Below are 20,920 nucleotides of genomic sequence, written 5' to 3'. Positions count from 1 at the left end.
ATCCTGTTCTTAGCATCATCTATGAATAGTTCAAAACTTCTAGGTCAACAGTTTGAAACTGCAAGACATGATCCTGTAATAGTGGACATCCGTGTGTGTGTGTGTGTGTGTGTGTGTGTGTGTGTGTGTGTGTGTGTGTGTGTGTGTTTGTGTTCATTCCACTCTTTCTGGCTCTGAGCGTTGGACGAGCTGCTGGGACACCAGCATGGCAAGGTGACCTAAGTAAATAAGTAAATAAATTAAAACACACACACACACACACACACACACACACACACACACACACACACAAACGTGTTTCCTTCACTTAAAGGGACTTTGCATTGACTTACATTCATTTTCTGGACACTTATCTAACCTCTACCACGGCTACTACGTGCCTTACAGCAGAGTACTACACAAACCTGATGCTTCAGCTCGACCCTGATCAAGCTCGATCAGCAGAACTGGACTTTTGAATGTTTTTTCTTACATATATTTACTACTAATATTCTCCATGTACAAACATGCAAAACAAGCTAAATTACCCAACCATAGCTAGCAGGCTATTTTTGTCGTTTTATTATTAAATTAACTTAATTGTTGAGTAGCAATAGTTGTATTTTTAGGCATGAATCCTACAGCGTAATGAGCCCAAACTGACCTAAATTTCTCAAGCCATTGGTTTCCATTGGTTACCTTTAATTCATGGTGTTCATCAGTTCTAGTGAGATTTCCGTCAGCAAAGTAGATCTTGTTTAGAGATGTCTGATCTTCAGTTTTGCAAAATTGCATATGGAAAGTTATCATTTTCTTTCTCTACGGAATAGGGATGACTCATACCAGAGAACACAGTCTGTGGATATTTTATTGTTCTCAAACACAAGCTGATAAGTTAATCTTTCAAATAAAAAAACAACATCCTGGAATAAAAAAAAAAGGGGATTTAGAGTGGGATGTTCCCGTAGAGAGGAAACAAAAAGTACTGTGCTTGATTTAAGAGCTTGATTTAAGATGGCTTCCCTTGCTGACTCTTGGTAGGGGGTGGGATGGAGGAAGAGAGAGAAAAAGTTAAACACAGAGACAGACTGAGGAAGAGCTTTGAGAGGGAGAGAGAGAGAGAGAGAGAGAGAGAGAGAAGACAGAAAGAGGAGATGTGCTGGGGCGTCTCAGGCAGAACTGGGCCACTGAGCACAACCCTGGAAGAACAGAAGAGAAAAAAATAAAAAGACTGGCCTGGAAACAGGAGAGAGAGAGAGAGAGGAGGGAGGAGGGATGGGGGGGGGAGAGAAAGTGAGACATGACAGAAGGAGAGGAGGGAGGCTCATGTAAAGTCATTTCACTGTGAAGAATTGAACAGTTGGGCAAGCGAAGCCTTCACATGAGAAACCAAATAATTCGATCTGGAAAATGTTTGTGAACTTTCTATTGATAATCATTCCGCGTTAACACATAATACTACACATGCTTTACTGTTTTATAGTCTAACCTCAAACCTTTTATTATAGATTATTCCAGATTTTGATTCTGCTTTTCATAGTTCTACCCTATTAATTATGATGAAATTACAGCTCAACTTAGTTAGTGAGAACAAGCAAACGGTAAAATTATTGCTCCAACTGTCCGACTTTCTGCTTTATCCAGTTTTACTCTGCAGTGAGCGATTAATACCAGTATTTTTGGTGCGCTCACTTTCACTTGTAGTTCCAAATAAAGTGGCTTTAATAATCTAGGTTAAGTGCTGCCTTGTTTACAACCAGTCTGATTGTCTGACTGGTTGCGTTTTATTGCCCAGTCTGAGTCGATAGGCGATAAAAGCTGCGGCCAAAGCAATGAAAATACAACCCAAGTTGTAACAGGCTGTAATTTTGATTTAATCATTGAAATTAAAAACTGGCTCACTGTATATATTTTTTCATCTGAAGTGTCCGGTGAGTAGCTTCACAAACACATTATTATCCATAATACAGAAATTATCTGCAACCAATGGTTATTTTCATTCTCTAATTCTTTGATATATCAATTTATTGTTTAGTGCAGTGGTTCCTAATCTCTGTTTGCATGTGACCCTTTAAAAACAATTTACATGAACATTTTGTCATGTGAAAGTCACTTTTATCCAATACGACTTGCAAGTGACTCCAAAAGGGCCGAGGTACAAATTCTGAAATAGCTGACGAGGTACAAGTGCATTGAGAAATAACACTAGATATAAGTTTCTTGGTGTTTTTTTATATATAATCATTAAAGTAAGAACCAACTGGAAATAGACAAGTTCATAAGAAATATCATAAACAACAAGAAAGAAGTTGATTGTTGAGCAGTTCAACCACAGAGTGATTTTTTTTTTCTTTTTCTTTGAAATATTAAAATAGTCCCGAGGAAGTAAAAGTCCTGAAGAATGTAAATTATCCAGTAATTAAAGAGAGAAAGAAAAAAAGCAAAGATTAGAGGAAAAGCTGAAAAAAATAAGCATACTGTAACTTTCCTACTACTATTTCTGCTTCCCTATTAATCATTTCACAACCCCTCAGACTGATCTTTTGGGAATAACTGGTTTAGTTTATAAAATGTCAGAAAATACAGGAGAGAGGTAAAATGCATAACCATCCCAGTCAGGCTGGAACACTTTGTTGCATGTTATACGTTTCTCTCTCTTACGCTTGTCTATCCAATAAAGACAAACAGTGCAGAACCCAAATATATTTCATTTATAGTGATATATGACAGAAAAAACTGAAAATACTCACATGTGAGAAGCTGAAAACAACAAATATTTGTGCTTTATATAAGATTTAAACAATTAATTATCGAAAATTGCAATCTATTTCTAATCATCTATTCATTTCAGTGCTGCTCCTTATTAGAGGACGTACTGTATGAAGACACTGTATATTAGAATATCACTGCAGTAACCCAGATAAGTTCCTCTCTGACGGCACGACTCTCTGCTCTGTCTGGCTGCTTGTTTATCTCTCTTTATTGCGTACTATTTATACATCCCACTGTTGGTCTGTTTAACTTTCAGTCTGTCGTCTGTCAGTATTTGTCACCGAATGCTCCTAAACTTTTCTAGTACTTCTTTTTTTTAACCCTTTGGAAACGTCTTTTCTCCATTCTGAGGCTGGACTCAGAGTTTAAGTAGCGCTAGTCTGACCTATTTGGTGCATTCGTACTGTATGTGTATTTGTTCATTCATGCATCTGAGCAGAATTGATTCCCAACATTTCGGATGCAGGTGAATAGTCAGCTGTTTCGTGTTTTGTTGTGTCGGTCTATTGTTATTTTTAGTGTCAGTGATGTGAGGGTCATTGAGTTTTACAGACGTGCCACCTGGAGCCACTGTGGAAGGCAGATTGACTGTGAGTGTGAAAATGCCCAGACTATGATACTACAACATTGGTGTTGTGATTCCTTTGTCCTCACTAGAAAAAAGGCACTGTTTTTTTTTCAAACACTTAAAACAACATGTTTACATTTTCCTGACAAGCAATATCTTGTGACCGTATGAATAATTACTCAGCAGCAAAAGGTGGAAGAAGCACGACATACTGCTGCAAAACCTCTTAGAGAAAAGGTTGGAGGTGGATGGTTGGGAACACAGAGTTTGTGTCCCATCTCCTACCAAAAGTTATTTAATGTGTTGACCATGGATGTGGTCTTTGCTTAAGTAGGTTTACAATTTTTCAAATCTGGTGCTATTATCATTCCTGTAATCATTCCTCCTGTTCACGCCGGCCGTTAAAAGATCCCTGTCAAATGTAATATGAGGCTTCAGCAGTCTGAGTTGACTCTTCTGGAAGTGAAGACAGACTGCTCACCTGAGCTTGAGATTCATATTTTGTTAATCTTTAAGTAGATTATTTAAGTATCAATGTACAATTAATTCTAACATCCATGGACCTTACTACCTTAGCAATATCCACCTGACTTGCACTAGTGTACAGTGTACTTTACTTTAGCATATTAACATCATTAAACAGTGTATACTCAGCAAATAGTATATTAAAGTTATGGTTATATCTTTGAGTTCTATATTTGAGTTAGTCTAGTTACTGTATATAATTTAGCCTTTAATTGTAATTGTTTCTTTTACCTACCTCATTGGTTTTGTATTTTGATTTATGTCAAATAGCTGCTATAACATTTTATTATTAATAAAGTATTCTACCTATTCATCTATCTAGCTTAGTCATATCAAGTGGATATCTGCCACATTTACAATCATTTAGCATCATTTTAGCATCAAATTCCCTCTTTGTGTTTCCCTGTTGAGCTGCAGTGGAAGTAAAGTAACAAAAAGAGGGACTTTGGCATTAAAAAGACTGTAACGCCGAAAGATAACTACTTGATTTGACTCATTTGGACAACTGAAGCTTCATATTTTTAAATGCATTTTTGCACAGAAAGAGGTTTGTGGATTTTGGCCCCTATCACTTACATTGTAAGTGCATTATGAAGGGATCATCTAATAGCAGGTATGAACAGGAGGAATGATTGTGGCAAGAAAAACATGTGTCAGTGTTGTGTCATGTTGAGCTCCTGACTATGGATTTAAGACAGACTTGAAAAATTGTGAACCTGTCCTTTAACCAAGAAGTTTTAGTTGCCTCAACTGAACCAGACCACAGAGGTGACAGATCAGAAAACGGTCATATGGGTCATTTTGGAACGACCTATTTATTGTTCAGTGATGAGTACTTATACATACAGTATATATTTCCAAACTGATGCTAGTTGATGCTGATGTCTCAGTTTGTCATGAATCATCCTGTCTTTAGGTTATGTTTTGTTTTTTTCTCTCCCATTTAGTTCTGCATTTCCTGTTTTATTTTGGTTTCTAACTCTCCTCTCATTTCAGATCCACTTCCTGCCCTTGTGTGTTTCCTGCTCCTGTCCTCGTCATCATCCCCTAATGTCCTCCACCTGTGTCTCATTACCCTCACTCCCCTTGTGTATTTTGTCTGTGAGATCCCTGCTCCCTGTGCCAGTTCGTCTTTTGTCGCGAGTGTTCCAGCATTATCTTCTTTGTTATAGTCTCTAGTGTTTTTTGACTCTGCCTCTGCCTAGCCCTTTTGGTCTTGTTGCCTTCTCTGACTGCCTGCCCGTGTACCGAACCTGCAATTAAAAGACTTTGTTCTTTGGAACTGTTGTTTGAGTCGTGCGTCTGCATGGCTGCTTGGATTGCAGTCTTTCCAAATAGTTTAATAAAATTAGTTTTTGCTGCCAGACATCTGTCTTGTTCCTATAAAGAAAATCATAAATGTGCCCTAATACACTTTGATTGATATGTTGGGACAGTGGTTACAGTGTCACCTCATAGCAAGTTCCTGAGATCAGATTTACTACTTGCTGGGTCCCTTCCACAGACCACAGACTTGCAGGGGAATTGGCAGTTTAATCACCTGTTGGTGTATGTGTGTGACTTTTCCAGTCTATGTACATGTGAGCCCTGTGATAGAATGGCAACCTGTTGAGGGAACACCTCTCCAAATGTGAACCCCCATTAGGGGGCAACTATGTAAACTATTATGTTCATAATCTACTCTATCTATCACGTTTGGAGCTTTTGCTAGAAAAAATAACTTCAACGATTAATCAAATATCAAAATAGTTGCCAATTACTGGTAATTTTTTTTCGATCCACTAGTCGCTGCAGCTCCAAACATATTGCCAAAATGTAACTATTTGTTAAACTGAGGCCCATGTCATTTTAGCAGCTTATAAAGATATCCTTGGTATGCACAAAATGTTAAATATTCATTTATTCATTGTCTTTATGTATTTATTCCTTGTCACGTGGCTGGAGGATATCCCAAATGGCGCTGGCTATGAGGCAGCAAAACACCCACAATGTCAAACTTAATGTCTTTTTTCAATATCCATCATTCCCCCTTGAGGTTACACTCCTTTTCATCTCAGTAAGCCTTTATTTCTGGTCATTCTTGTGCATGCAGAATGACTCCTGACAACACTTTAAGGCAGAATATTTCTCTGATTTTTGAACAGGAAATTTTACAAATGATCCTGCCTCAAAACCACCCTTCTATTCTGCAAATAGACAAAAAAGAAATGTGTGTTTGTATGCATGTGCTTGTATAGTTAACTGCTGTAAGTGGTTCTTTAATGAATGTAAAAAAGACAGAACAAGCTGTTCCTGGCTGCTAGTTAGCTAACTGCCTCCCACATACACCGTCTCTCTCTCTCTCTCTCTCACACACACACACACACACACACACACACTCTGACACACTGCTCAGAGATTTGCTTGACAATGTGGAGCACTGGGATGTGAAACAGGATTTTCCGTTTTCTCTTGCTGTCACTGTTGCAAGTAATCAGAAACTTAAATGAGTTTGCGCGTGTGTCGGCACCGGTTTATGTGTGTGTCTGTGTTTCACATGTGCTCGTACGTGACGGTGTGTGACTGTTTAATTGTGAGTGAGAGCAGAAGCCCGAGGTGAGTGCTGCAGAGTGGAGCGTTCACACCTTTACTTTAAAAGGCAGGGAAAGGAGACATGAAGAAGCTTTTATAAAGCTCTTATTCAGATGTCGGATATATTTGAGTCTATGTAAAAGCGTCGCCAAATGTGGAGCGATCGCCCACTGAGTGCAGCATGTTCTGTTTTATGACAGAGAGAGAGAGAGAGAGAGAATGAGTAAAAATACACCCGGCTCCTGGGAGACGGTCTCTATGGCAGCGGTTACTATGGTGACGGCAAGGCTGCACGTGAAGTGATGGCTGTCATGGGACCCTGGGGAATTCACCCTCTCAGGCTGCTGGAGATGGCACACACACACACATTAAATTCAGTGAAGAGCAAATGCACAGAATAGAAACTAGTTGAGCTGAAATACAGGAAGAGCAATGGCTCCGTGCTGGGTTGCTTGTGTGTGTGCGTAGGTGGGTGGCTGTGTGTGTGTGTGTGTAGCATGTGTGGTTGGGTGTGTGTTTAGAAAATTCCTCACCACATCTTTGTTTTTTTAATGTCATAATCATTGTACTGTGTGTGTGTGTGTGTGTGTGTGTGTGCACAATATGTTGGGAACTTTGCACATCCACATGTAGCTTTTGCCTCTGCAGAGTCAGTCTGCTCTGTCATACTGTTTCCATAGCAGCAGCGAGAGCCAACACAGCCAACCACGCTCACTTCCCAGTTTCACCCTATTGGTGCCGGCTTGCTCTGACTCTCTTCATACTTTTTTTTTTTTTTTTGCAACTGGCTTTGGCTCTCCGGGAGTCTGGGCGGGACTGGATACACTTCAGTGTCCCCCTTACATTCATTCATTCAGACGGGGTCGACCAGCTCAACAGAAACACCAAGAAACAGGAAATAAAAGCAAACATTTTCAGTTAGGTTCCTCCAGACATACAGTACAGTATGTTTCCATGAATGAAGAGGAGCTGAAATATGAAACTAATTAGTGTAAATATATAGTACACACACACACACACACACACACACACACACACACACATGATGTCTTCATTGACTCTGACATTTTAACGTTTGACTACGAAGATACAAAATGAAAATGAAGAGACAAAGATTAAACTCTGCAGCTAAAAATCTGTATTTTTACAATTAAGTTCTGCATCACAAACATCAGGCTGATGCTTCAGTCTGAGTCGACTCAGACTGATCTGCTCAGTTTAGAGAAGTCGAGTTGAGTTGACAACCCAAATGCTGATATACTGTGATGAACTGGTCTTGTAGCATATTTAATGATAAGATACAGTTTTGTCTACATCTATCTTTTTTCGTGAAATCCATATCACACTATGGATTCGAGGAAACAGCTGTCTAAGCAGTTCCACATCCTCCCTGCTCTGTGTGTCTTCTTTCTCTGGAGGTACGTGTGTGTCATGAAGGTGACTGCCAACCGTCGGCTCTCGTTGTTGCCCACGTAAACAGTGTCGTCTCTCCCGTTCACTCCTAATATTTGTCAGTGTCCCTGCTGTTGTATTACTTGCCTGATTCTAAAAGGTAACATCCGCTTTGCTCTGTCTCTCTCTCTCTTCGCTTTACAAAAAAAAGCTGTTATTTTTAGCCTATTCTGTCTTTGCATATTTAAGCTGTTACATCAATAGACTGTGAGGGCTTAATCAAGCAGCTGCAAAAATCAGTAGCCAATAAAAACAGATTGTTTAGCAGACTGTGTGCTGATATTTATGCTATTGATTAGGGCTGCTACTAATGATTATTTTCATTTTCAGTGAATGCGACAATCATTTTTTTCGATTAATCGCTTAATCATTTTGTCTATAAATGTCAGAAAATATTGAAAAATGACAGACATGTTTTGTCCAAAACCTAGAAATATTCAGTTTACTATCATGTATGACAAATAAAAGCATTAAATCATCACATTCGAGAAGTTGCAACCAGCAAGTTTTTGGTTAAAAAATTACTAAAACAATTATTCATTTATCAAAATAACTGACAATTAATTTTTCTGTCCATCAACTAATTGATTAATCATCTAATCGTTGCAGCTCCACTATCAATTAAGCAGAATCACTAACCACTAGAAGTTTGAATGCTTTTATACTGGGTTTATTCAAAGTAACTTCACCGCAGTTCAGTTGGGAAAACAAACATTTGTTGTCACTTGTGTGTCACTGATCATCATGTCAGAAATAAATAGATTTTATGACTGGGATTAGGCAAAGACAAGCATCTAAAATTATATAAAAACATGATAAAATGAAGAGAAGAAAAGGCTTATAACACACTGAGATCGCCCGGTCCTGCAGTCAAAGGAAAGTAGAGCACAGAGGCACTAATCTAGCAAAAAGGTCATATCAGCTCTGGTGGGTGTTGCTGGTTTATTTGGGACATTATACTGGGCCATCTGGCTCTTGGCTGGAATGTCAAGCAGTTGATTAGAGGATGCAGTAAGCATTAAACTGATGTCTCACCTTTGGTAATCGTATAGCTTTCAGCCAAGCAGAGATCCGGCTTACTCAGCCAATGAGAAGGTGCCCACTGCCACTTGCTGCTGTATGACAATGAGTGTCACATGATGTGTGTGTCCTCCGCTGGTTGGACACTGAAACCAAACATTTTAAAAGAAGAATAAAGCATCTACCAGAGACCTAAGACATTTACCTCATATACTGTACATGCATAGAATATATTTGTACAGAGTCGTATCTTGAGTTACAGTGCATCACTTCCATTGCTTTGGTGCAGAGTATCTAATACAACTCCTACAGAACAACAGTCTCGACCTGTAAATGTGGTTTATTCTGCTCCAGGCCTGGAAACCTTTAACACCACATTAACCGTTGATGGGGAGACTGCTGCAGCTCATTTGTCTTCATGCAAGAACACTTTCGTACTCTTATCTTAAAACTTTTTTTCTGTAGGGTTTGTTTGTACAAGTGTTCCAAGTCAGCTTCAACAAACTATCTTAACTGTACAGACTTGTCGTAAATCGCTAGTTTCAGCCTGATGAATATCCTCGTTTATCAGGAGGTGTGTGATCATGAGATTTGAGCATTAACATAATCGACGCTCCTACAATTGCCGTATACGGCTACATGTTCTGCTCCATTTGTGGGCAAGTTTCATCCACAAAAATGCGACCAAAGAGTAAAAACAAGAATTTCACAATGCAGAACAGAACAAATTTAGAGTTTTATGCTAACAAACTGGCAGCCATGATGATGATGATGATGATGATGATGATACATTTATTCAGATTCAGATATTATAATTCAAGTCAAATGTTGTTTCTCCTCTTGTGAAGAAAGGCAGAGACAATCTGTACTGTATGACTACGACTGACAACAGGTCTGGATCACTGCTTTAGTCTCTTATTTTAATCCTGTGAAGCACTTTGTTAACTTAAAGTGCTTTACGAAAAAAAGGCTTTCATCGTTGTAAGCTACTATTATTGGCCATGTGATTATGTAAGAGAAATACAGTATAAATTACCATAAATATAATATACATACAAATAGTTATATCCATCTTTTCAAAATACTTTTTTTTTTTTTTTTACAAAATACAGTATCTATTCCTAAACCATCAAGGGCTAAAAAAATCTTTCAAGAGGAAAATTAAGTTAGTTAATTAAGTAAAATGTTACCAAATTACACACTGAGATCGTAAATATTTGACATGTATTTGATTTCAACTTTTTTCCTTTATTATTGTTGAAAATCATGTGATTTTAGTTTACATTGATACTTATTATCATCACACATATTGAATTATCAACACAAATTTTTATGTCACTCACCCATAGTTTCAACCTTTGTCTTTTCTTTCTTTTTTTTTTTGCCAGCAGCTGACATCTATATTAAAAAAGAACGATAAGACAGGACTATAAGCTTCAAGTATTTATATGCTTTATATTTATATGCCCACCCTGAGTCTCCTTCAGCTCTAAAGCTTTTGGACAATAAGAGGAATCAGAGGTCCAAGGTTAAAAGCACTGACTGCTGGCTTTACACGTACTGTAGACAAACAGTAAATCCCTGCTCGCCTCATTACGCCCGCTTTGAGCATGACTGTGGATAAGGATGTATTGATTTTAATGGTCCGGCCCTTTTAGATAAACAGTCCTGGAGGATCTGCAGTCGTTTTATCTGATTTCACCGGGCTCGCAACGAACTAGAGCAGATAACATAGTGTCCTCACAACGCTCAAGATCATCTGTCTATCACTCGAACTCATCTGCTCGCACTCTGGAGCTGGACATGTGTGTGTTTACTGACAGATAAAGTTGCAGGTCTTATCTCTGAGCCTCCTGGTCTGCCTCGCTTTTCTCTCCACACCTCCTTATTTTCATGTTCTCTCTATCCTCGCCCTCCTTTTGACTCCTCTTTTTCTCTTCACACCACTGTATTCACTCATCTTCTCCTCTCCTCTCCTCTCTTCATCATTTTAGCTCATCCAGATTAAACAGGAAATTGAGGCAGCAGTCAGATAACTGAAAATTCACTCTTTGTCCTACTTGAATGGGCCAGCATTAAAATGTTTTTATTTGTCAGTAGATTGAGTGTAGTAAGCATTGTGGTTTGAAATGATAAAGCTGAATGATAAATCCTCACTCAAGGATTTTAATACCCATGGTTAGCCTACTTATGCCATTCAGCCCTCTAGCTTTTTAAATGGAGTCGTGTAATGGAGTGATGGAGTGATGTTGCAGAATTACAAAGGATTCAGTCTAATTATATGGCTCTGGCTTGTTTTTTGCAGAGACTGTGTGTGTGCGTGACAGACAGAGTTGAGCCTCAGCCTGCTCTGAGATGGGTAACTGCTGGTTGGCAAAGGACGGCTGTATTACCCATCTGCCCCGGGTTTTACACCTGCCTGGCAGCTAAAAAGCACAGTCATTTGAAGCTCTCAAACTAATTTTGGTCCCACGTCATCCCTGCTTAAAAACAAGTTCATACAGTACACCGTTGCTCTGCAGCTTTCCACAAAACATGAAGCATTTTGAATTGGTTCATCATTGCAGTAGAATAAAAGAGGTGTGCTTATCTACCAACTCTGTCTCTGAGAAATTACGTTCGTAGGCTAAATTGCAACAGCAAGTACATTTTGACGAAATCTAATGCCGCCCAATTTACGTTTTCTCTCAACATAATGACAAAATGACTAAATTAACGTATTTGTCGAGTTGCAAAACTTTTACGATACGAGACACTGGCACTGGCAAGGTTAGAGAAAGATCCATGTCTTGTTTTAAGTCTGTTTATTGTCACAATAATAACCCACAATTCAGTTTGTTTGACCAGTAAGCAAACTGGTAGCATGAAGCAGAAATATAGTTGCTATGTTTCCTACAGTTTAATATACCTTGTGCAATGATTTTTGGTACTGTGATTAATATTAGTAATAACATTACTAATATATTTCATTTACAAAGCCTTTTTCTAGATTCTCTGAGTTGCTTCGTGGGACAAATTAGGTATGTAAGTAAAAAAAAAAACTAAAATATAATACAAGCACAGAATAGTTGACTGGAGCAGGACATAAAATTGGACAAATCTATTGGACATATACAACAGTCATGGATGTGTTTGGGGGGAGAGTTTCAGTGGGAAGCCTGCCATGCCAGGTCTGGTGCTCAGTCCTGGATGAGGGGGGCAGGAGGCTACCAGAAGGAGTGTGGTGGAGGGAGAGAAGCTGGTTATAGAGGGCTAAGTTTATGAAGAAAGGGACTTTAAATTGAGCCAGTGGAGATGTTGATGGACCGGAGTGATGTGGAAGCGGGAGTGAGTGAGTGTAGCAGGTGAGCAGCAGAGTTCTGGATGTACTTAAGTTTGTAAGGACTATGGAGGATGTACCTTAAAGAATATTGCTGCAGTAGTAGAGCTGAAACCAAATTTCATATCCACAGGATGTGATGAGGGCATGGCTCAGAGATTCTGCAGCATATTAGAAAACAGATGGGTGGAAAGGATTTAAGCTTGAAAAAAAGCAGTTTGTAGTGATGTGATTGGCATGGTGTTCGAATGAGAGGTTACTGTCAAGATCTGTATCAGACGGCACATGCACATCCATAAATTTCTGCAGGTGCTGGGTAACAAAAAAAAAACACAAAAGAATGAAAGAGTACCTGCACACTGTGAAATTGTTCCCAAATCTTCTTTAAATCCCACATCAACATGACAATGTTTCAACTACTATGGGTCTTCTTCGATGGTCGAAGGGGTTAAAGAAGATTTGGGAGCAATTAAGCAGTGTGCAGGTACTCTTTTGTTATTTTAAGATTTGTACAGTAAAGGAACAACAATTAGTTTCAGATTTTAATGGATGTTTTCAAGGAAATCAGAAGTATTTTCATTGGCTGTGGAAATGACACGCAATGAACCCACAGAATAGATAATAAGCGGTAAACTGCAAATGGTATGCAATCAGAAAATACATAAGTATATAAAGACAGTAGATATGCTGTGAGGTTTCACTTTTGGGGACAGCTGTGGCTCAGGAGGTAGAGCGAGTCGTCCACTAATTGGAATATCGGCGGTTCGATTCCCCCAGTCTGCATGTCGATGTGTCCTTGGGCAAGATACTTAACCCCAAATTGCTCCTGATGGTTGTGTCATCAGTGTGTGAATACGTGTGAATGATTAGATTTCATCTGATGGGCAGGTTGGGACTTTCCATGGTAGCCCCTGTACCCATTCAGCGTATGAATGTGTGTGAATGGGTGAATGTGATTCGTAGTGTAAAAAGCACTTTGAGTAGTCAGAAGACCAGAAAGGCGCTATACAAGTACAGTCAATTTACCATTTTACCATTTTATGTTGTAACAAGCATCATATCTACCTGAAAGTGCATTACCCATCTGATCCACAAAAACCACCACACAGAAAATGTGTTGATTTGAAGTTGCAAGTAGTTTATCGATGAGTTATTTGCCCACTCCGTCTATCCATCCAACCATTCATCATCAATACCTGCTGCTCTCTTCTCTAAATTGTCATGATGGGCTGATACGTGTGGAGTCATATAAAGGTTGCTTTTTACACCCTCAGCCTTAATTTAGCATTTTTCTCAGCACACTGGAAACTTATTCAGTAGGTGTGTTAGTGAGAACCTGTTTTTTTTTATGTGTATGTGTGTGTGTGTGCATCTATCTGTGGCATTACTCAACTCAAAAGCAGTGAAATCTGAACATTAATAAATGAAGCTCACATCACATTGATGTTATTACAGATACATTTATTTTAAGACCTTTTAGAGAAAATTCCACTCATGAATTTTGATTTTAGACTCAACATCTGATGCAGGAACATTTAGAGTCCAGTTTGATATATCAGAGCCCTTTTTATCTTTTACATAGTGATCTATTCTGACTGTGTGGTGCCACTTTACCGCTGTCAATCAACAACAGTCTACAGAGATACAAGGAAATGAGGTCTGAGAAGCAACAAAATTAGATATAATGAGCCTGGTGATTCCTTAAATTAATTTAAGATCGTCTCTCTTCTCTTTTGGCCTCTATAGTGCAGTGTCTGGAAATGACCACTAAGCGGAAGCTGATTGGCCGGCTGGTGCCGTGCCGCTGTTTCCGTGGGGAAGAGGAAGTGATCTCAGTGTTGGACTACTCCCACTGCAGCCTGCAGCAGGTCCCCAAGGAAATCTTCAGCTTTGAGAGAACTCTGGAGGAGCTCTACCTAGACGCCAACCAGATCGAGGAACTACCCAAGGTAACTCTGCAACACAGACTTTCTGCTGCAACTTGTCTCCCTTTTATATCACTTCTAACCTCTAGAACCACCTCTTGGACCACCTGACCCCTATGTGATCCATGTAAAACCTTAGAAGAGGCCCTAAATAATTGTTATGACTTAAATTAACATTTTACTCCAAACTGGTTTCAAGGGAGCAGGATGTACTGTACTTACATGATAAACAGCAGTACTAGTTTTTGAGCAATTGGTGGAAAGCACAGCGAATAAACATTTTTGTCGTTTACATAAAGTAGCTGTAAATGTGACATATTATGAGTGTTTTTTTGGTATATGACAAAAAGTGGATTTTTATCCCTTTTGAGTGTTGATGCAACACTCAGCTTCCCGTCATCTAAAGCATAAACCTACTCATAACATCAACCCCAATGATTACTTGGCTGTAACTGTGAGTTACGCCCACAGAAGTTGACACATTTTGATATATTAATGTTGTTCGAGCTACTGTTCAAAATATATTTTGCAGCTGCATGTTGGTGTCTCATAAATTACTTTAAACCCTTTTGTAATGTTGATTGGATGCTGTTATTTTATTCCTGTGCCTCGAAATATTATGATCACTGCTCAAGCAAATGTGCCTTAGTGATAAATGAGTATATTTTTCTGTGTTGTGTCGGGTGAAAGCTGTTCATGAATTGTTTTAAGGAACTTATGGTAGCTCTTGAATGTGTATTTCTACTGTTTTAGAGACAAACTTGCACTCTTTCTTGACAAATTCCACCAAAATTTTACAGTATTTTTTAATCAGCTTTGTCTTCAAGCATGTCAGCATTGAGTGGACGAGAGTTTATTATGAAGAGAGGTGAAGATGTGCATCAGTTACCTATTTTTTTTTCCCCACGAGTGTGTTATTGGATTAAATTGCATGTATGTGAACCTGTTGATTATATATGAACAGGATACTTGAAAGATTTTGTCTGTTGTGACACATTTAGTATTCATTTGTTTGGTAAGATTTTATACTTGTGCATTCAAGTTGACCCTTTCCTGGTGCAGACAGGCAGTGGTGATGTTCATTTAAAGGGATTTACAGTAAAGCAATATTAAAAATCTAGAGCGACGCTAGCGGGCCCTGAAAGGCACCGGAAATCAAGTGTTTGATGGCTGAAAAATGGAGAAACAGCTTTGCTATTCTTAGATATTTACTGCCAGTGAAGTAAAAAATGCTTAATTCAGACTGATGCTGCTACCCAAATCAAAGGGGTTTATCTAGTGTACAGTTTCCATTTTAGGACGTGTCAGACTTGTGAGTTTGCAACTTCATTGCAGTTTTCATCAGTGTACTTTGTAAGCCTGAGATACGTAGCTGTTGCTTTGAATTGAATGCTAAAGTTAGTGTTTTCATACTAATGTCAGCATGCTAAAGCAGTGGTGCCCAAGCTGGGGGGCAGGATCCCCAGAAGTGGTTTTGCGAGATAAACCTGAGGGGTCGCAAGATTATGAAGAGGATAGGAAAGCAGAAAAAAACATATTTCTGCTACGCAAAATTAAGTTAATTAAGTTAATTTTCTCAGACTTTCCTCGACCAATCATCCAATTGATCAAGTGTTTGCCGCCGCTCCTAGAACCACATGACTAGTGTGGATAAAGCTAAATTTAGACTTAAAGTTTGCTGAGTCATGTTTACCTTCATTACATATTAGACAGCAGTGAGTGGCAGGAGACATAAGGTGAGCGAGGAGGTTCATTGGGAGTCTGAGACCTCTAAAAAACTCCCATGCAGGCAGTAACAAGGCAAAAAAAAAAAAAAAATGACAGCGTCCTTCCAGTTTTTCAAGGAGAACTACAGGTGCTGTTTATGAGAAGGTTGTCTCTTTTCATTGATATTCTGTCCTGGTTTAAATGACTGAATTTCTAAATATAGCCTGCATGAATAAAGACTAATAGTGCTGTGTGAGTGGCAAGCTAAACTTGTATGTATATATATCTGACCAAAAAAAAATGTGTATGTATGCCAAGATTATATAAGAGCTCTTGAGGGTGCCAGAGTGATTGACCTTTATGGGCGTGAGTTAGAGAGCTCCTCAAGTGTGTGTGAGTGTGTAAGTGATTGTGTGCTTTTAAGGCTGTGCGTGTTTGTGTGTAAGTATAGTGACACAGAGCAGCCTTGTCCATGTTTAGCTCTTTTAACCATCTGTGCTCTTTCATTCTTATTTAACAACGGTGACCGCCAGATGTGATATACAGTAGTCAATATAATTTTATTAGGTCAATGAAATGTGCAAAAGATGATCCATATTCTCTCAACTATGATTCTGATTGAAATGTTCATCTTATAAAATCCAAAATACAGCATTTTGTTCACAAAATGCATGAACACCATTTCATTTTGTGCAGTTTTTTATTTAGTAAAAATCACGTTGCTTTGATTCTTTTTCTGCACGGGTTCCTTTTAATTGAAAGACATGTAAATTTGGTGACCAGGAAACTGTAACCTTCCTGTAGGAGTGAATGTGAGTGTGTTTGTGTTTCTTCATTGTAAAGAAATTACACATCACAGATTACACTCTATCAGAAAATGTGTGTTTTGTGGATTGACCTTAGTTTAGCTTATAACTCCCACTGGTGTTGTGGAAATCATAGCACACACTATAAGTGTGGGATGTTATGTTTTTTGCAAGTGACATTTTAATAAGCAGCTTTTAAATTAGGATGTTATTGAGGTCACCTGTAAGGCCGCATAAGTTTTTTTTTTTTCATATACAGTAGGTGAACTGAATGACATGACAACTGGGAGAATATACTGTACACCAATCATGGATTGATGCTTTATACACAAAGATGGTTTACCGCTATGGTGTCTTATTTTGAGTGTATATTTGGATTTTTCTGTGTCACAGAGCAGTCTGTTCATCTCTTAAAAAGAAGCTTTGCTGAAATTGATTCAAAAATCCATGAATAAAATTTGACTAAACTTAGCTGACAGTACCTGAAAATGATCTCATCTTTGCCTGGTGCATAACAGGTCATTTTCATGTTTCCTTTGGTTTGAATTGTACAGAATATACTGTACACATTATCCATCCTGAACTGATCTTTATATCTGTAGAAGCTATGGGAAAAGTATTTAAGCATCATATAATTATACTACATATAAAACACACCTGATGATGTCCCCAGATGTTTTTGACAGATATGTATCAGTGAATGAAAGCTATGCAGCTTTTCTGCTGGCACATATGTTCTTGCTGTTTTTGCTTGAGCATTTCCATGACGACCTGTCAGAGATGTCAAGATTAAAGAATAGTCAATTTTTTTCCTGCTAGTTTGTAAATAGCATTACAGTCTCACAGGGCTGCTAGCCTCATCATTAAGTCTTTGGCTTAGAGATCCAGAGAGGGCAGGAAGAGGAACCATAGCAATGTTTATTTGAACATTGAAGAAAGTTGACTGTTGTAAACAGCCATAAAGATTTGATGGACTGCAGTTTAGCTACCTAGCTAAGAATTGTCCTAGTGGCTACAGTAAGTCAGGTAAATAATAATAATATAATAATGCTAACTCGTTGACTTAGACAACTAGACCTATAGCATTAAATCAATTGCTGCTGTGAGAAGTTTTGCTAACTTGGGACAATAGTAATAATATTAATAACGCTAACTTGCAGCATTAGTGAGTAACTTGAGAGTAGTTAGCTTGTTTGTTTTCTGCTTAAGACCATATGAATGAAAATTGTTAGTTAAAATATACCTCAGTTGTTAATTGATTGAATTAAAACAATTCCGTGCACCTTTTACTGCCCTTTTGGAACATCCTAGCACATTTAACTGTTTTCCTTTTCATCTTGGACTTATTATTTTTGTTATTCATGAGCGGCATGAATGTTCATTTATTGGAAATAATGTTGCCAGATGGGACTGACAAATAGTAGCCCATTCAAGCCTAGAACCCACTCAATAGTCTTACAAGTATCCACATTTTTCATTTTTATCTGTGCTATCATAGAAATAAGCAGTAAAAGTCTTTCAGATAATGTTACATTAAATGTTAAAAGTTTTCACCAACTCTAACCCTATGTTACCAGAATAATAGGGGAAAAAATCAGGCAACACTGATAGTAAGGGCTTAATAATACCTGTTGAAAGCCATCGGAAAATCTAGAATTTGGTTTATTTTGCCCAATTGGGACTAATGGGGAAGCTTTGGCACCTTTTACTGCTGCTAAAAAACTTTAAAAAGTATCCATCATTCCTCTTCATGTTTGTGCATTTGCCTTTTGAATGTGTTTAAGTATCTGCATCATTCTGGATTTGGGAGAGCGTTTATTTTAATGTCTATTTTGGTATTACATAAATATAACATTTCTGTATTCTAAGCACTTTCCTTTTTATGCCTTCACTCTTGTATATGTTTTGGCATTTGCAGTATTTTTCTATTTAGGCCACATTTCTCCTAATGTTTGTGCTTTCACTCTCTCTCTGTGTTTTGTCCTTAGGGGCCTCCGTATGGAGAAGATTAAGTCTACATTATTCATAGAGAAAGGCAGCTAAAATGGCAATGCTTTTCCACAACATTATGTGGTGCATGCCTCCAGCTCACTTCTCGCTCTCTGTCCTTTTGTACTTTTCTGCTAAAGGTCTGTGTCATTTTGCCAACAGACTATAATATTCCTTTGTTTTTCCTCTGTGTTTCCATAGCAACTCTTCAACTGCCAGGCCTTGAAGAAGCTGAGTATGCCCGATAACGACCTGTCCAACCTGCCCACCACCATCGCCAGCCTGGTTAACCTCAAAGAGCTGGACATCAGTAAAAACGGTAAGAATGACCAATTCAACCTCACCAAAAAAACAAAATAAAACAACTTTAATTTCAACTGCAAATGATAATGATAGACATATTAGAGAGGATTATTATCATACATTTTTAATTATAATGTGTCTAGATACAGGATGTGGAGTTTAGGGGATAAGAAAACAAGGGTAGCATGTGAGTTTTCTGGCAGAGCTAAAATTGTTGAAACGTCTACAGTTAAAATCCCAATAATTTCACATCCAAATATTTAACGAAAATGTGCTGTTAAAAATACTTATAAATTTCAGAGAGATTTTAGATAATAACTCCCTGTCTTACTGTATTAAGAATTCATTCTAACAAAATTTCCCTCCCTCTGTGTCTCTCTAACAGGTATCCAGGAGTTTCCAGACAATATAAAATGCTGTAAAGGCCTGTCTGTGGTGGAAGCCAGTGTCAACCCCATCACCAAGTAAGACACTAAAGGCCCCTTTATACCGTGTGATTTCAGGCTTTCTGAGACAATTAGGTTTTCTCAATCCAGACTTGTGCTCCTAGATTGCAATGTGAGACTTTTTTTTATCTGTTATCTGTGAGAGATTTTAACAGGTTCAGAAATGTAAGACCAAATTCTTACAATGTCACTACTGCTACGACCCACGACTACAAACAAACCAGTCAGAATACAACATGAAATGCAGCAGAATACGCTGGCTGATGCGACTGCAGTTTTTTGAATGAAGTTTAGTTTGAATGATGCGAGCTGATGACACGTCTCTGCTTTATTTGCTCCGTAGCGCTGTGATTCACAATGCACTCAAGCGCACAATCTTAATAGCTTCAGATTGATATTGTGACCAAGATTTTATTATAAGTGTGTCGCACAATGTGACATACATTAAACTTGTCGTCGTGCAGTCTAAAAGCGCCTTAAGACACACTGTGTAGTAAAACAATATATTAATATCATGCACTGGAACAGTCTGGTCTCTTGTTTGTTTGGCAGTAAATGTTTATCTGCTGCGCAAAAAGTCGGGTTGCAAGTTTAACACACACTGGTGCAAACAAATAATAGAAAAATCTTGTCATCTTAAAAATAAACATATCTCAAACACTTTCAATTTTGCTAATAATATTGTCATTGTTTTTAATTTAATTGTGAACACTGTTTTATTTGGCCTTTGGGAGAGTTGCTTGTTTGGTTGGTGGCACCAGTTTTATTAAGTAGAGCTGGATTCAGTTCAAGATGTAATTGACTGTAATGAATGAAAATTATGCTTCTGCCATTTATTCAACTATTTATAAACAGAACAGTGTCCAGAGAGCAACACTGTAATTATCTTTGATATACATATTCCAATCTATGTGTCTAAAGCACCACATTGGGCCAAAATATTTTATATTTGGCTGCATCTATACACCCTATACTACCTGTAACTACACTAGTTCAATGAAATAATGGCCACGCACCATACAGATATCTTTCGTCAGCAGACGTTGTGAAAACTACAAGTAAATAAAGACATAAAAAGTTTGAAATATACATCTCTGTCATTTAAAAGTCTTTCAAGCTGGTCTAATCTCAACAGGAATGTGAAGAACTCAAATAAAATTGCAGAAAACGTATCACATTGTCCAAGTAAAGGCACATCAATACACATTATACACAAATATAAAATCAATGAAAGACCGTGTGTGGCTCTCGGACCACCTGCAGATTTAAGGTTATTTTGCGGCTGTATGTCATTCCTTTGCATCCATGTTGGCTCTGACCCACGATACCACCGTTATGCCCTTAATTAAACTCTGGTCATGTGACCCATTACATACACTCTAAATTAAAATAAAACCTTACATAAAGAGCACTAACCAAACATTATTTTAAGGTGGTATATATAGCTTCAGGCTAACAGCAGTTTGTTCTTTTATTCCACCGAGGCCCTTCAAGGACAGACACTCACTTTCACTCTTTCTTATTCTTCTTTTGCATAT

The 20,920-nt window shown here is 38.2% G+C and overlaps 1 protein-coding gene across 4 annotated transcripts in view; it reads left to right on the top strand.

The window, feature by feature from the left end:
* lrrc7 (leucine rich repeat containing 7) overlaps positions 1-20,920 on the top strand; it is a 75,238-nt gene that overhangs the window by 17,102 nt on the left and 37,216 nt on the right. For all 4 annotated transcript variants that reach the window (XM_067596337.1, XM_067596335.1, XM_067596338.1 and 1 more), the window contains exons 2-4: positions 13,953-14,155; positions 18,835-18,952; positions 19,322-19,400. In XM_067596337.1, coding sequence (XP_067452438.1) covers positions 13,953-14,155; positions 18,835-18,952; positions 19,322-19,400 — 400 coding nt within the window. The remainder of the gene's footprint in view (positions 1-13,952; positions 14,156-18,834; positions 18,953-19,321; positions 19,401-20,920) is intronic.

The sequence above is a fragment of the Thunnus thynnus genome, chromosome 8 (genome assembly GCF_963924715.1).
Source record: "Thunnus thynnus chromosome 8, fThuThy2.1, whole genome shotgun sequence".
NCBI lineage: Eukaryota > Metazoa > Chordata > Actinopteri > Scombriformes > Scombridae > Thunnus > Thunnus thynnus.
The sequence above is the reverse complement of the archived record's forward strand: the minus strand, read 5'-3'. Positions and strand labels throughout refer to the sequence as shown.